Here is a 13,772-nt window from a genome sequence, read left to right on the forward strand (position 1 = left end):
AGCTTCGTTTCCTCCTCCCTCTTTTTTTTTTTTTTTCCTTTTTCTTTTTTAATTTAATGCTGTAGAGAGTGACTTGCCATCCATGAGAGATTGGTACATGATGTGTAAATTCAGTTCAGCATATGTTTCTTCATTATGAAACCACTAGCAGTCCCAGCTAACCATGGAGTTATGGGCCAGCAGGAGAAACATTCAGTAAGTATCGCAAATGCTGCTTGTGCTTCGATAGCACGTCCTAGAGAATTGCTTTAAAAATGGGAATTCTTGCTGCTTCTGTTCAGGGAAAACTGGTTTTTTAGAGGGTGTGATAGTCTGCTTGAGGGAGGGAGGGTAAGTTACGACCAGCTTGTTCTTCCAATTTTGTTGCGATTTTTTTTTTTTTAATTTTTAAACAAGACCAACAATTCATTTAAGGCAAAATATTGGACCGCCCGTTTTTATAGTCAGAAATTAGAGCTTGACAATTCAGCTTTAACTAATACTCGAAGAGTTTTTGAGAGATGTTTTTGTAGTTGAATTTAATGAGAGATTATGAAAGGGGTTATTGGGAACAGACATCTGTGGTAAGGAATTCACATGTAGGTTTGAGGAAGGGAGGGAGAGCTTTGGGTATTGATTTGGTAATAAAACGTTTGGTCAGTGGGACTCATCTGACTTCTTAACATGCATTAATAGGTGATAAAAACAGAGGATAATTTTTTTTAATGCCACAAGTATTGCTTCTTTATAATTGATCCCATGAGTCAGCTATGCATTTGTCATGCTGAAATCCCACAGGCAGCTACTGCTGTTTGTGAGAAACACTCTTCTATGGTTAACACCAAGTCTGAGCCTCCTGTTTGAGGAATGTGAGTTCTCACAGTGCTACTTTTACATCACCGTGTTGGAAGTTTTCTGCCATCACACTAATTCATATGTTTTAGATGGATATATATTTTTTCAATTCCCCAAATGAAAACATATAAATTTAGGCAGCTTATATAGTAATCTTAAGTGTTTTTGAATTGCCTGTTTTTACACCTTAGCATGCAGCAGGTATTATATTAGGGTATAGGAATTATCTTTTGTGTACTCTAAGAAAGATAAGATGTTAAACTGCAAAAATAGAGATAAATCGCTGAAAATTTAAAATCTCTATAAATTTACAGAGAGGAGGCCATGAATTTAGAATATTTAGATACTTAGATTTATGGGTATAGTTTAATTTTGTTCATTATTATAAACAAAATTATTAGCTAAACCCAAGAGGTTTTCTTAGATGAAGTGACTCTTAAGGCAGTATCTCACTTTTCCAAAGAACCACAGGATATTATTTTTTTTTAAGTTTATTTATTTATTTTTAGAGAGAGAGAGAATGAGCAGGGGAGGAGGGGCAGAGAGAGAGGAAGAGAAAGAATCCCAAGCAGGCTCCACACTGTCAGCACAGAGCCCAATGCAGGGTTCAGTCTTACAAACCATGAGATCATGACCTGAGCTGAAATCAGGAGTCAGACGCTTAACTGACTGAGCCACCCAGGCGCCCAGAACCAGAGGATGTTCTTAGGGCAGTAGCTGTGTTAGAAGCATGTTATGATACTGTGCTTAGAGCCCAGCCCCTTCATAATGAGATCCTAATGGTACCGCACTAGTTAAAACTCTTTGGGTCAGATCCAGAAAAAGACCAGCCTTATACTTAATTTCACTAATAGGAAAGGTTATAGAGAAGTTCCACTGTAGTTTGATTGAATTAAGCTCTTCTGTAATCATGATTTTCCCACGTAAAAGAACATTACTTAAGACAATTTGAGGAGCCTCAGAAGAAAAGTTTAAACTTCAGATTCCTTGTCTACCTTTATCATATTATCCTTTCTCAAAATGAAGGGGAGGTATTTAAATTAATAATATAATTTTAATGGACAAAAAAAACTGTTAAAATTACTTACTGATGGTGGTGGGGAAAGTATTACTAAATTTTTGACAAGAGCAGTTGGGACAGATAAATACCAGATAGTACCTAAGCTAGAGTACCTAGTACACTATTCTATAAGCATATTTGTTTCTTCACAAGTGCTTTGTGTGTGTATTTCACCGAAATTTGGGGTAATACTGTGACAGACGTAACTCTAGCCATAAAATGGCCTCAAATGAAGCAATTTCTAAAAAACATGTGAATGGTATTTCCCATGATACTTTGACAAGCCGCAATACTAGAATTGGCCATCTCGGAGCATCATGTGCAGCAAAGCTGGCAGCCTGTGATGTCAAGATCTTGCTGTATACTTGTTGATGAGTTTGTTGGTTACTTAGACTTTGCTGTGTAATGAGCAGACCTTTAAGATTTTAATTATGTGCAAGGAGTTGAATAGGAGAACAGTTACTCTGGCTGTCACATAATAGGTGACTCAGTAAACCTTTGAGCAAAAATTAGTGAGAATGCCCCTCTTTTGACCTATGAGGCTTTAGGAGAATGTCAGAGCTAATTTTAAATGAGTAAAATTTAGTAAATTCAACAATATTTCCATTTTTGCTTCTACAGAAGGTTGTGGCTTTGTAAGTGGCTTTGCTTCTTTGACAATAGAAGGGAGTCAGAAACCAAAAAGCGTTAAGTTGGGCACTTAAAAAAAAAAGCAAACTGTGATTGGGCACCAGTAGTAAACCCAGTTACTGTGCTTTGTCAGAATTTTTCAGATCTTACAGGCTTTTACTCCTTATTTCTGTCTAGCTCAGTGTATATCTCAGTTGTTGACACATAGCAGGTGCACAGTAAATACTCTTGAATTTCTCATTTAATTGAATGTTTGGATTAACGAAGTTTCACTTAACCTGTTAAACTAGTAAATTTCGGGGCGCCTGGGTGGCGCAGTCGGTTAAGCGTCCGACTTCAGCCAGGTCACGATCTCGCGGTCCGGGAGTTCGAGCCCCGCGTCAGGCTCTGGGCTGATGGCTCAGAGCCTGGAGCCTGTTTCCGATTCTGTGTCTCCCTCTCTCTCTGCCCCTCCCCCGTTCATGCTCTGTCTCTCTCTGTCCCAAAAATAAATAAACGTTGAAAAAAAAATTAAAAAAAAAAAAATAAACTAGTAAATTTCATGTATTTTATTACATCTCCTCCCCTTGCCAGTTCTATATGGTCAGTTGATAACACTGGGATGAATACCTGTGTGTCCCTAAAAATGCATCCAGCACTGGGCTGTATTCTTATAGTCAGCTAGTGCTTTCATCTACTCTTTAGAGGAACCTTCTGGTTTTGTGAATTTTGAAAATAAAATACATTTTAAAAATGTATGATAAAACTGCATTTGCCAAAAGACTACTGTTGAACATTAGTTGCATGGATGGTTAGTAGATGTTACACGAAGAAAAGTTTTATAAGCTCAATAAGTTGGGGAAAACCTTAGGATAACATTAAAGGTGTCATTACTCTGTTCACCAACTGTTTTTCAACCTGCCTGTCCCCTTTTTGTCTGCCTCAGGTTATCTAATGGGAACAGTACTCCTTAAGTGTTCTTTGGCCACTTCTGCACTATTAAGATGTCTTTGAAACTTTGCAAAGTTTTAAATGAGTTACTTAAAATGAATCAGCTCGATACTGTGAAACTGATAATCCCTTTTCCAGTTGTGCTTTTCTCCCCAAATTACAGTATATATAGTGCACTGTACTTATAGCAAATGAAACCTCAGTCATGATTAAATAATAATTTTAAAAAGTGGTGTGTATAAGAAAATGCTTTACTTAAGTGTAGGGAATACATCGCAATAGCTGTCATTTATTGAGTACTTACAGTATGACAGGCACTATATATTATCTGACTTAATTATTACAACAACTCTCTAAAGAAAGATGTATTATCACTTTTTTTTTTAGAGATAACAAAACTGAGGCTTAGCAAGATAAAAAATAATGTTTTCCAAGGACTAGTAAGTGGTGGAGCCATGATTGGAACCCAGGGTTGTCTGGTATCATAGCCCTGCTTTCACCACAAACATATAGCACTTCTCTGTGTGTAGCCAAATTTACAGTACGTTAGGTGTGTAGATTGTATAGTTACAGAGCTGGTATTAATCAGTGGAGTACATAACTTGAAAAAAATGCTTGCTTTTCTCCTGCTCCTCTTTTTTCCTGTTGTGTGTGCCATCCCAAGCACTGTTAATAGAAAAGAGCAACAATATCATGATCAAAATTATTGTATAAAACTTTTATACAGATAGTTTTACAAAGCTGTTTATTGCTATGTGCAATTTCGATGTTATCTTAAGACTTAAGGTGGGATGATCAGGAGTAGATGGTATTTAGCTCAATTCCTTCTTTTCCCTTTTCTGTGTTTGGCCTTATCACACATGTACCTTTTTATTTTTGCTGCTTAACTCTTTATTTTTTATTTATTTTTTTAAAAATGTTTTTATTTATTTTTGAGACAGAGCATGAGCAGGGGAGAGGCAGAGAGAGGAAGACACAGAATCTGAAGCAGGCTCCAGGCTCTGAGCTGTCAGCACAGGCCTGACACGGGGCTCAAACTCATGGACTGTGAGATCATGACCTAAGCTGAAGTCGGAAGCTCAACCAACTGAGCCACCCAGGCGCCCTTGCTTAACTCTTTAAACATAAACTTGATGCCTCAGCTTCCTCTGTTGACTTTGTAACTTGTGATAGCCTGACCTTGGCCACTTGTGTTCCCTTGGAAGCACTGAGTTCTTGCTGTTTCGTCTTCCCTGTTTCTGCTTTAATGAAGTCTGCATCTGTCATGGAACCCAACTTAATTCATGATCACCTCTCTGAAGTCCATACTGGTCATGGCTTGTTTGTAGCCATAAATATAAATCTCATTATTTCATAAGTCTCTTAACCATGAAGGATATAATATAGCTTAAACATATGTCTAAATTCCTATTGGTCACTAAGTTCCTCTATAATCTATATTCTCTTCCTTATGAACATATTTTCCTCCAAGTATGTTTGTTTGTTTGTTTGTTTGTTTTTTAGGACAAGATGATCTGATTACAAGACACTTCAGATTCATTTTCTTTTCCCATTTCTCAGTGTGCAGTGCTCTTTGCTTGACTTTCACTTGTTCTTTATCTCTTTATATTCATCTCTGGTTTCTCTGAATAATAATTAGCGGCTGCTGATATGTAATGTTTGATTTTATTTGTTCTTCTCACCAGTACTTGTAAATTCGGTTGGTATTTACAGTTAGATGAGAGACTATATCTTCATTGAATTCTCCCCCTTCCTTATACCGTGTATTAAGGATATGATTGGAATTCAGAATTGCTAAACTGTTAAGAGTACAGTATAGAGGGACAAGTACAGTATAGAGGAGCACCTGGGTGGCTCAGTTGTGTGTCCAACTCTTGATTTAGGCTCAGGTCATGATCTCACAGTCATGAAATTGAGTCCTGCATCAGGCTGTGCTGGGCATAGAACCTGCTTGGGATTCTCTCTCTCCCCCTCCCCTTCCCCTTCTCACTCGGTCGCTCTTTCTTAAAGGGGAAAAAAATACAGTATAGAGAAGGAAGAATAACAGGAAGGAAGTATAGGATGAAAGAATAACATGGGAGGGTCCGAGGCAAGAAGATGTAGAAGGATATGGGGAATCAAAAGGTTAAGAAAATCAGTGAGATCTTTGCTGTTGGGATGAATCATATTAGGGAGTAGGTCAATACAGGTGATGGAGAAGAAGATGGTAGGATACCTAACAAATCATGAATAGAATTTGAAGATACAGCAAAGGAGTGTAGCCTCCTGTTCATCTCCACCCTCTAAGCACCTTCCCCATCTTTATAACTAGAAAAGATTTAAGAAGAGTCAATTTTTAAAAAATTGCTTTTATGCTACCATGACAATTTGACCTTGTCTGTAAATATTGGGTAGAGTATCTCTTTAATATAATTCAGTGCATTTTCCTTAGCAATATAGAAAATAGCACTAAGACTAATTATAGATGTTAGATTATGTGTCTTTTGGGTTAAAACTCCACCTTTTCTTTATCTGATTTTTTTTTTTTTTGGTGTATTATGACAGATACATTTCCTGAGATGAAATAAACTTATTTCTTGGGGAGGTTTTTCACTGTGCTAGCTAGCAAAGAGGCCTGAGAGGAAGCAATATCCTATTGTTTTATTCAAGGACAAGGTCATCTTGCCTTGGATTTGGGCCAAGAAACCCTAGCAACAAATAATAGATCTTTTTACCCTGTTAGAAGTGAAGAAATCTATTTTAGAAACTTGCAGTGTATTGCATACACTACTTACACGTGTAAGACTGAAAAAAGCTCTGTCTCATTGTGAGATATATTAAAGAAAAATCCTTACTTTCAGTCAAAAGAAGAACCATACTTCCTGCCTTTTAAATTTTCCTTACTTTTAAATATTGTTTAATGATCCATTTTAAAAGAGACTGTATAAAAATTAAATCAATTAAAATTAGTGAAAAGAGAATGTTTAAAATGCATCATTAGAAGCTCAGTTATTCTCCTTTAACTATTTAACCATAGTGAGATCACTAATCATAGTTTTTCTTTCCCATTTGAAATAACATATTTTATGTGTTTAAAATATTGATACTTAATTTGCATCAAAATAAATGCTTTATAAATTTGGTCATGTAGCTATAAATGTCCCTGAGATGTAACCTAAGATTTCTTTAGTCCATTTCTTTGATTTTAGGCCTGACAATACTCTCAAATATATTACTCAGGTAATCTAAGAATCCATCTAGAGTAAGCATTCAGTTTTCTTCATTTTCCTGTCCTTAATAATAATCATGTAAAAATTAATTTTTTAATGTTTATTTATTTTTGAGAGAGGGAGAGAATAGGCAGGGGAGGGGCAGAGAGAGGGACACTGAGGATCCGAAGCAGGCTCTGTGCTGCAGGGCTCGGACCCACAAACCACAAGATCATAACCTGAGCCAAAATCAGACACTTAACTGACTGAGTTACCCAGGTGCCCCTATTGTTATTTAATTTAAATTCCTGATGAAGTATGTTTCAATGTTTATGTACTTAGTAAAAAGAAAACGAATAACTTACTACTGTCATGTCTGTGGCAGTGTTTTGTAAACTTTGGAAAACTTTGCCTATTTAGATCAAATAACCATTTTATCATTATCCATATATTTTATTTGGATTATGGTTTGGATCTGAGTTGTTTTTTTTTAAGAGATTTTAACAACAAAAGAACATGAATATCTGAATGTATATAGAGATACACCTGTGCGTGCGTGTGTGTGTGTGTGTGTGTGTGTGTGTGTGTGTGTGTGTGTTTTAAATGAAAGTTTGTAAATGTGTCCTTCAGGGCTCTCTTAATTTCCTGTTCTAGATCTCCACTTTCACTGACCTCCTTATTTTTCTTCATCATTTAAAAATGAAGTTTATCTTTGAAGACCTGACATATACTTAGGATTATTTCCATTTATAGTATTAAAATGCCAGTGCTATTAGTACTGTCATAGGAGTTACACATGACTGGTTAAATATTGTGCCCAGTTTTTGGAAACATAGATAAGAAGCATGTACAAATGCATGTAAGAGAAGGTAAATACAGATTTATACTCTGAAGCACATGAAGAAATGATATAACAGCATACACTCACAAAAACAACATATCCCTCTATGTTGTGCATTATACAGGTGATCCCTTTTAAGCAATCAGTCCCTCTCCTTGCCCTTTCTGTTGGTATAGAAACACCCTTGCTACAAAGAACTCATCAGTTGTCAACCTCTGCCATTTCTTCTTATTAATTGAACCTGTAGCATAAGCCTCTTATGTTGTATTCTCTTTTCTCTCATATATAGTGTGTATATGATATATAATGATTGATTTTAATTGTACAGTCTATGTACAAGTTATTCACACAACTTACCAGTCAACCCCTTATCTGTGTTTCCTTTGTATGTTAAGTCACTATATAAATATTCCCCACGCACTTCAGATCTTCTTCATTCCATATCAGTACACCAGATCACACTACATGTTAATTGTAAAGGCTGTTCTCAGAGACATCTGGTTAGTCATGTATTAACCTTACATTTGTTGATTGATAAAGTGATAGTTTAAAACACCTTTCAGGGGAGCCTGGGTAGCTCAGTCGGCCAAGCATCCAAGTTTGGCTCAGGTCATGACCTCACGGTTCATGGGTTTGAGCCCCGCATTGGGCTCTGTGCTGACAGCTCAGAGCCTGGGGCCTGCTTCAGATTCTGTGTCTCCGTCTCTGCCCATCCCCAACTCACATTCTGTATGTCTGTCTATCTGTCTCTCTTTCTCTCTCAAAAATAAACATTAAAAAAGATTTTTTTAACACCTTTCAGACTGAAGTACATATTCTTTTTTTGTGAACTCCAGAGAAATACATTATTGGTTTATAAATTGACTTGGAATGATTATAAAATGAAATTCCCCCATATATGTATGTATGTATATATATATATATATATATATATATATGTATGTGTATATATATATATGTGTGTGTGTGTGTGTGTGTATATATATATATATATATATATATTAACCCATAATCTCATTTCTAATTTAGGTATATAGATGAAGCTAGAATTTAGCATTCTGCCTGGTTTATTTTATGGGTAAAAGCTTTATTTATTTATTTATCTATTTATTTATTTTGAGAGAGAGTACGCATGAGTGGGGGAGGGGCACAGAGAGAGGGAGATGGAGAATCCCAAGCAGGCTCTGCACTGTCAGAGCAGAGCCCAAAGCGGGGCTCGATATCACAAACATGGAATCATGACCTGAGTCAAAATCAAGAGTTGGATGCTTAACCAACTGAGCCACCCAGGCACCCTGGTGAAAACTAATTTTAATTAGAGAACTTAAAAATACAGGTTATTATGGGAGCACCTTATAATTATTTCCAATAGGTCAACTTCTTCATTAAGTTTAAGTGCTAGTACACAACTTCATGCCTTTCAAAATAAAGACAAGCATGGCTGTAAAAAGAAAAAATCTATAGAATTGAAATCTTGTTTGCTTCTGACCTCCTAGAGAAAAAGAATGGGTTCAGTAGATATTTCTACTCTCTGAACTATTTTGAGTAAATGAAAGCACTCTTTTTTTTTCCCCCTCAGTAATCAGGAAAAACGTGGAGTTAAGGGGGAATATTGTGACATGCCCTGGGTTTTATGGAACTGAGAAGTGTATAGCACTTTTACTATTAATGAAAAAGAAGACTGCTTGGATGTCAATAAGGATTTAGAAAGATTCTATAGTCACTGGGCCATAGTGGCTGGGCTGAGTGGTAGGGGGCGGGGTGGCAGTTGGGGGGGAGGTTGGCAGAAGTTGAGTGATGAATGAATACAATTTACAACCTAGGTTTCCAGACACGGAGATGTGAAGGATGAGATTAGCTTTTTCTTTACGGCTAATTAATCTCATACTTACTTGTTTTCTTAAAATTACACTTTTTTTTTCATTGTAAATGGCAATTAAAAATATGCATTTTATATTTGTATTATATTCATGTATAAAGTTTCCTCTTCTTGTTTGAATTAATTACATTTGTGGAAATAATCAAATGTCAAAATTACAATACTTTAGAGATAACATTTACCTAAATATAAAAATAAAATTATTTTAGAAGAGATACCTATTCAATAGGCAAACTAATTTTTGGTGCTTGTTTGCTTTGTGTTATGGTTATTCAGGTGGCAGTTTAATCTGTGGTTTGTCTGCATTATTTTTATGCATAATTTGTAATTTAAAAATTACATAGCTTATATGGTCATTGAAGAAAAAAAATAGAAAACACGTGAAGACAAGGACAAAAAGAATCACAGCTTCAGTACTCAGATCAAAACCGTAGTAACATTTTATTATTTTATTATTATTTTTTTTTAATGTTTATTATTTTTGAGAGAGTGACAGAGCACGAGCAGGAGAGGGGACAGAGAGAGAGATGGAGACAGAATCCGAAATAGGCTCCAGGCTCTGAGCTGTCAGCACAGAGCCTGATGCGGGGCTCAAACCTATGAACTGCAAGATCATGACCTGAGCCAAAGTCGGATGCCTAACCGACTGAGCCACCCAGCTACCCCAAAACCATTAGTAATACTTCAATACATATCTTCTTATTGCAGACATGTTCATATTATACCATAGTATAAAATCTGGTAATAGCATTTGTTCTAGATTTTCCTTCCCTTCAAAATATATGTAGAAAATATATTTAAGGACAACTGATTTAAGAGACACATTGTAACTATTATGAAGCTCTCATCATAAGTTGCTTTGTCTACTTTATAGTTTTAAAGTTTGCCATATATTAATATGTAAGATGTATTATATATAATATTTTACATTTTGAGGGAAAAGTTATTTACTTAAGAGCTTCTTTAGTTAGGGGCTCCTGGGTGGCTCTGTTGTTTAAGCGTCCAACTTCGGCTCAGGTCATGATCTCACACTTCGTGGGTTCAAGCCCCACATTGGGCTCTGTGCTGACAGCTCAGAGCCTGGAGCCTGTTTCGATTCTGTGTCTCCCTCTCTCTCTGTCCCTCCCCTGCTTATACTGTTTCTGTCTCTCTCTCTCAAAAATAAATAAACATTAAAAAGAGAGAGAGAGAGCTTCTTTAGTTAGTGTTAGAATTCCATCCTGAATATGGAAGAGAAATATTTGTATTTTGATAAAGTATACTATATTCAAATCGTGCTTTTCTTAATGTTTATGAAAAATTTTAAGGTATCGGAAGTCAATATTAAAATGTCAAAAGAAAAAAGTAAGTGAACTTTCAAATAGCTTAGCTAAAGAAAATATAAACACCCGTGACAGCGTTCCTGTCCTCTTCCCTTTCCACTATACATCATGCCATTTATTGCCGAAACTTTTTGTGTTCCTTTTAGTTGGGCATGTTCCCAGATTTCTTTACTCTTCATTATTCTGTTTGCTTATTGTCCCCCTGAAAAAAAATTAACAACTTTACATACATGAGATTTAAAGCCCGTCTGTTGAAGAACAAACATCACAAAAGCTGACAATAGTGATATTAAATGAAAACTTAATTTTGCTCTAGAAAAATAGATATGGATAACTTAAATGCCACTCAGTGTTTTCTTAGAGAAAGACTACTTAAGCTCTATCTTTGGATAGAAGAAGAGAATGTAGATTATAGTTCTCAAATAATAGAAGTGTTTTCAGTATTAGCTGAATAAAATATCAAAATAAGAAAAGAAAATATTGACTATTTTCTTGTGGGTTTTATCCAGATTTCTGTAGAAGAGATTTAAAAATATGGTTTGAAAATTTTGCATCTGGTTGCATACATTTAAATGCTTGGGTGAGCAGCATGGACGAAAAGTACATAGGAGCACACAAGCAGGAATGTCATGTGTGATTTGAGTAGTCTACAAAGAAAGCAATAAGACTTGAGCTGCGCCACAAATAAGGACAGGGGATAAGCAAGATGTGAAGAAAAAAGGAAATGGGAGAAATTTTTGTAATGCAAACAGAATGAGCTAAAACATTGAATCAAAAGTGTTCGTGTAGAGTCAAGGAACAGTGAGTATAGATCAGCTTGGCTGAACTGGAGGGGCAACTGTAGGAGCACAGGTTGATGAGAGAGGGGTCAGACTGTAGAACCCTTTGTCAGGTCAAAGAGTTTGGACCTGTTGCTGTGTGGATTCATGTAAGCATTAGAAAGCCATTTATGGTAGAATAGAGTGAAAAGTGGGATGTGGCCAGGGTACCACCTGGGATCGTAATGTTCAGGAGTTAAGTTTTCTGAAGTACAGGCTTTCTTTTAGGTCTTTCTTTAGAATAGCTAGCAGTCAAATCATTTCTATTGATCTGGAGGACATAGTTGACTAATCATTTCTTCTAACTGTATTATGTGAGCAGGTAGGATAGATCAAGAATTCCCTGGGATTGTTTTCCTTAAAAATTTTATGTGTTTTAATGAAAATGTCATTTTTCATCAAATCTAAGACACGTTGATTGGTTCGCCTTGCTTTAAATAACCCAGTATTTTCTTTTCATTGATTTTAAGATGGATCACAATTTCAAAGACGTTAAAACAAAGAAGAAATTGCATATCTTAGAATCGGTGAAATATGATATGAGTGTACAACTAATGGTGTTTAACATTTGTATGTTATAATAAGAGTGTGCATATCGTCACAGAATTAGATCTACGAAATCACTGTTTGAGGAAAATGTGTTCTGTATTTGGTCTTGGTTACTCGACTGTCAACAGGACTTGCCTCTGTCTCAGTTGCCCACAGAAGAGCGGCCAGAGAGACACGTGCTGACATGTGCACTAGTGTTATGTGTGGGGCCTCATGGAGGAATGTACGGGGGGCAGCTGGGGCCTACCAGGTGGATAGGAGTAGGTGTAAGGAATAAGGGCATTTCAGGCAGATAGGTTTTGGAGGTTTTAAGCAGCAGATCAGAGGCATCTGATAGAAGAACTAGAAGCCCAAGATGAAATGAGGTTGAAGATGCCCTGCTCTCCTATTGGTTTCAGTACTGTAATTTTATAATTTAGAGGATGCTGTCTCTTCTATGCAAAGGAAACTGAATACTGAAATATATTAAAATAACTACCTAGGATCTACAGGAGCTCTTAGAACCTAGCAGTGGATGGAGAGGGGGAATCTCATTTAGGTTTCTAGGAGTAGTTTCACTTTCTGTCTATAAAAATAACCCGATTTAGGAAATAGTTTGTGCATAAAGTAATGAAAACTGTGGTGTGAACAGTTGTAGCCTTTGTGAAGAGAGTTATGTATACAAAGAGAAGAGATGAGTAAGAACTGTATGTAGCCTAGTGGTCAGAGGAGGGCTCCAGAGCCAGGAGCTTGGACTTCTTTTCTGGTTTCACCACTCACAAGCTATGTGAGCCTAGCTAATTTATTTAGCTTCCCTATTACGTGGAATCCATTTGTAAAATGGAGGTGATATGGTTGTGTGAAGATTAAGCAAGGTAAAACCTATAAGTGCTTAGAATAATGCATGGACAGTAACAAGCTTGGTTTCTATATTTTAAAGATGGCTGTTTATCCTCCATTATCCAAGAGGTAAGGAAAATTAAATCTGTCATGCAAGTGGGTCATAGACTATGTGTTAGGTTTTCCCTTTGTATAAGGACATGTCCTTAAGTTGATTCACTTTTTTTCCCTCTGCATTTCCATACTCAGCAAGCAATCTCTGTTTGCTAATTTAGTATTAGAGTAAAAAAGTAACAGTAATAATGTCATTAGCTAAAATTGAAGGCTTCCTGTGTTCTAGGCAATATTCAAAACTCTGTTCATATATTATCTCATTTAATTCTCACACCCATATAAGTATATTGTCCTTTTATAAACAGAGAAGCCAAGGCATAGAGAGGTAAAGTAACTTTCCCAAAGTCATACAGCTAATACATGGTGGAGCCAGTGGCAGTCTTTTCTTGTACATACGTGCACTTACACGCACACACATACCTGTATATGCAGATCTATTTTTGGAAGCTGCATAAGGGAACTAAATTGTTTCAAGGATGGTCCAGTTCCATGTTTTCTGTGTGTCCTGTGGATTATAATTCTCATGAGAAAGTTTGAGAACAGTTTATTTCTCCCCCTCCTTTAGGAGTTTATTTTCTGTAGTGTAAGTTTCAAAGGGATGTCATATGTGTGATGTAGTAATTACTATCCCCACCATAAAATATAGAGTAACTTTACCTTGATCTTGATGGAAATAAAAGAAATATATTTTATTCCCCTTTAAGTGTGGCTAGAACTACAAGAGTGTAATTTTGTATTGAAGAATTACTCTTTAACTCTTTACATGAAAGTTTTCTTTATTTTTGAGA

The 13,772-nt window shown here is 36.1% G+C and overlaps 1 protein-coding gene across 7 annotated transcripts in view; it reads left to right on the forward strand.

The window, feature by feature from the left end:
- Positions 1-13,772, forward strand: part of RAPGEF2 (Rap guanine nucleotide exchange factor 2) — a 249,289-nt gene that overhangs the window by 157,385 nt on the left and 78,132 nt on the right. For 3 of the 7 annotated variants that reach the window (XM_047090526.1, XM_047090527.1, XM_047090528.1), the window contains exon 1: positions 121-195. The exons of the other annotated variants lie outside the window; for them this stretch is intronic. In XM_047090526.1, the coding sequence (XP_046946482.1) occupies positions 136-195 (60 nt within the window). In that variant the 5' untranslated portion in view covers positions 121-135. Of the gene's footprint in view, positions 1-120; positions 196-13,772 lie in introns of those variants that run through there. 7 annotated transcript variants of the gene reach the window in all.

This window comes from Lynx rufus, unplaced genomic scaffold (assembly GCF_022079265.1).
Source record: "Lynx rufus isolate CCGP_SWC_20201006 ecotype Redwood Valley unplaced genomic scaffold, mLynRuf1.p SCAF_3, whole genome shotgun sequence".
Lineage (NCBI taxonomy): Eukaryota > Metazoa > Chordata > Mammalia > Carnivora > Felidae > Lynx > Lynx rufus.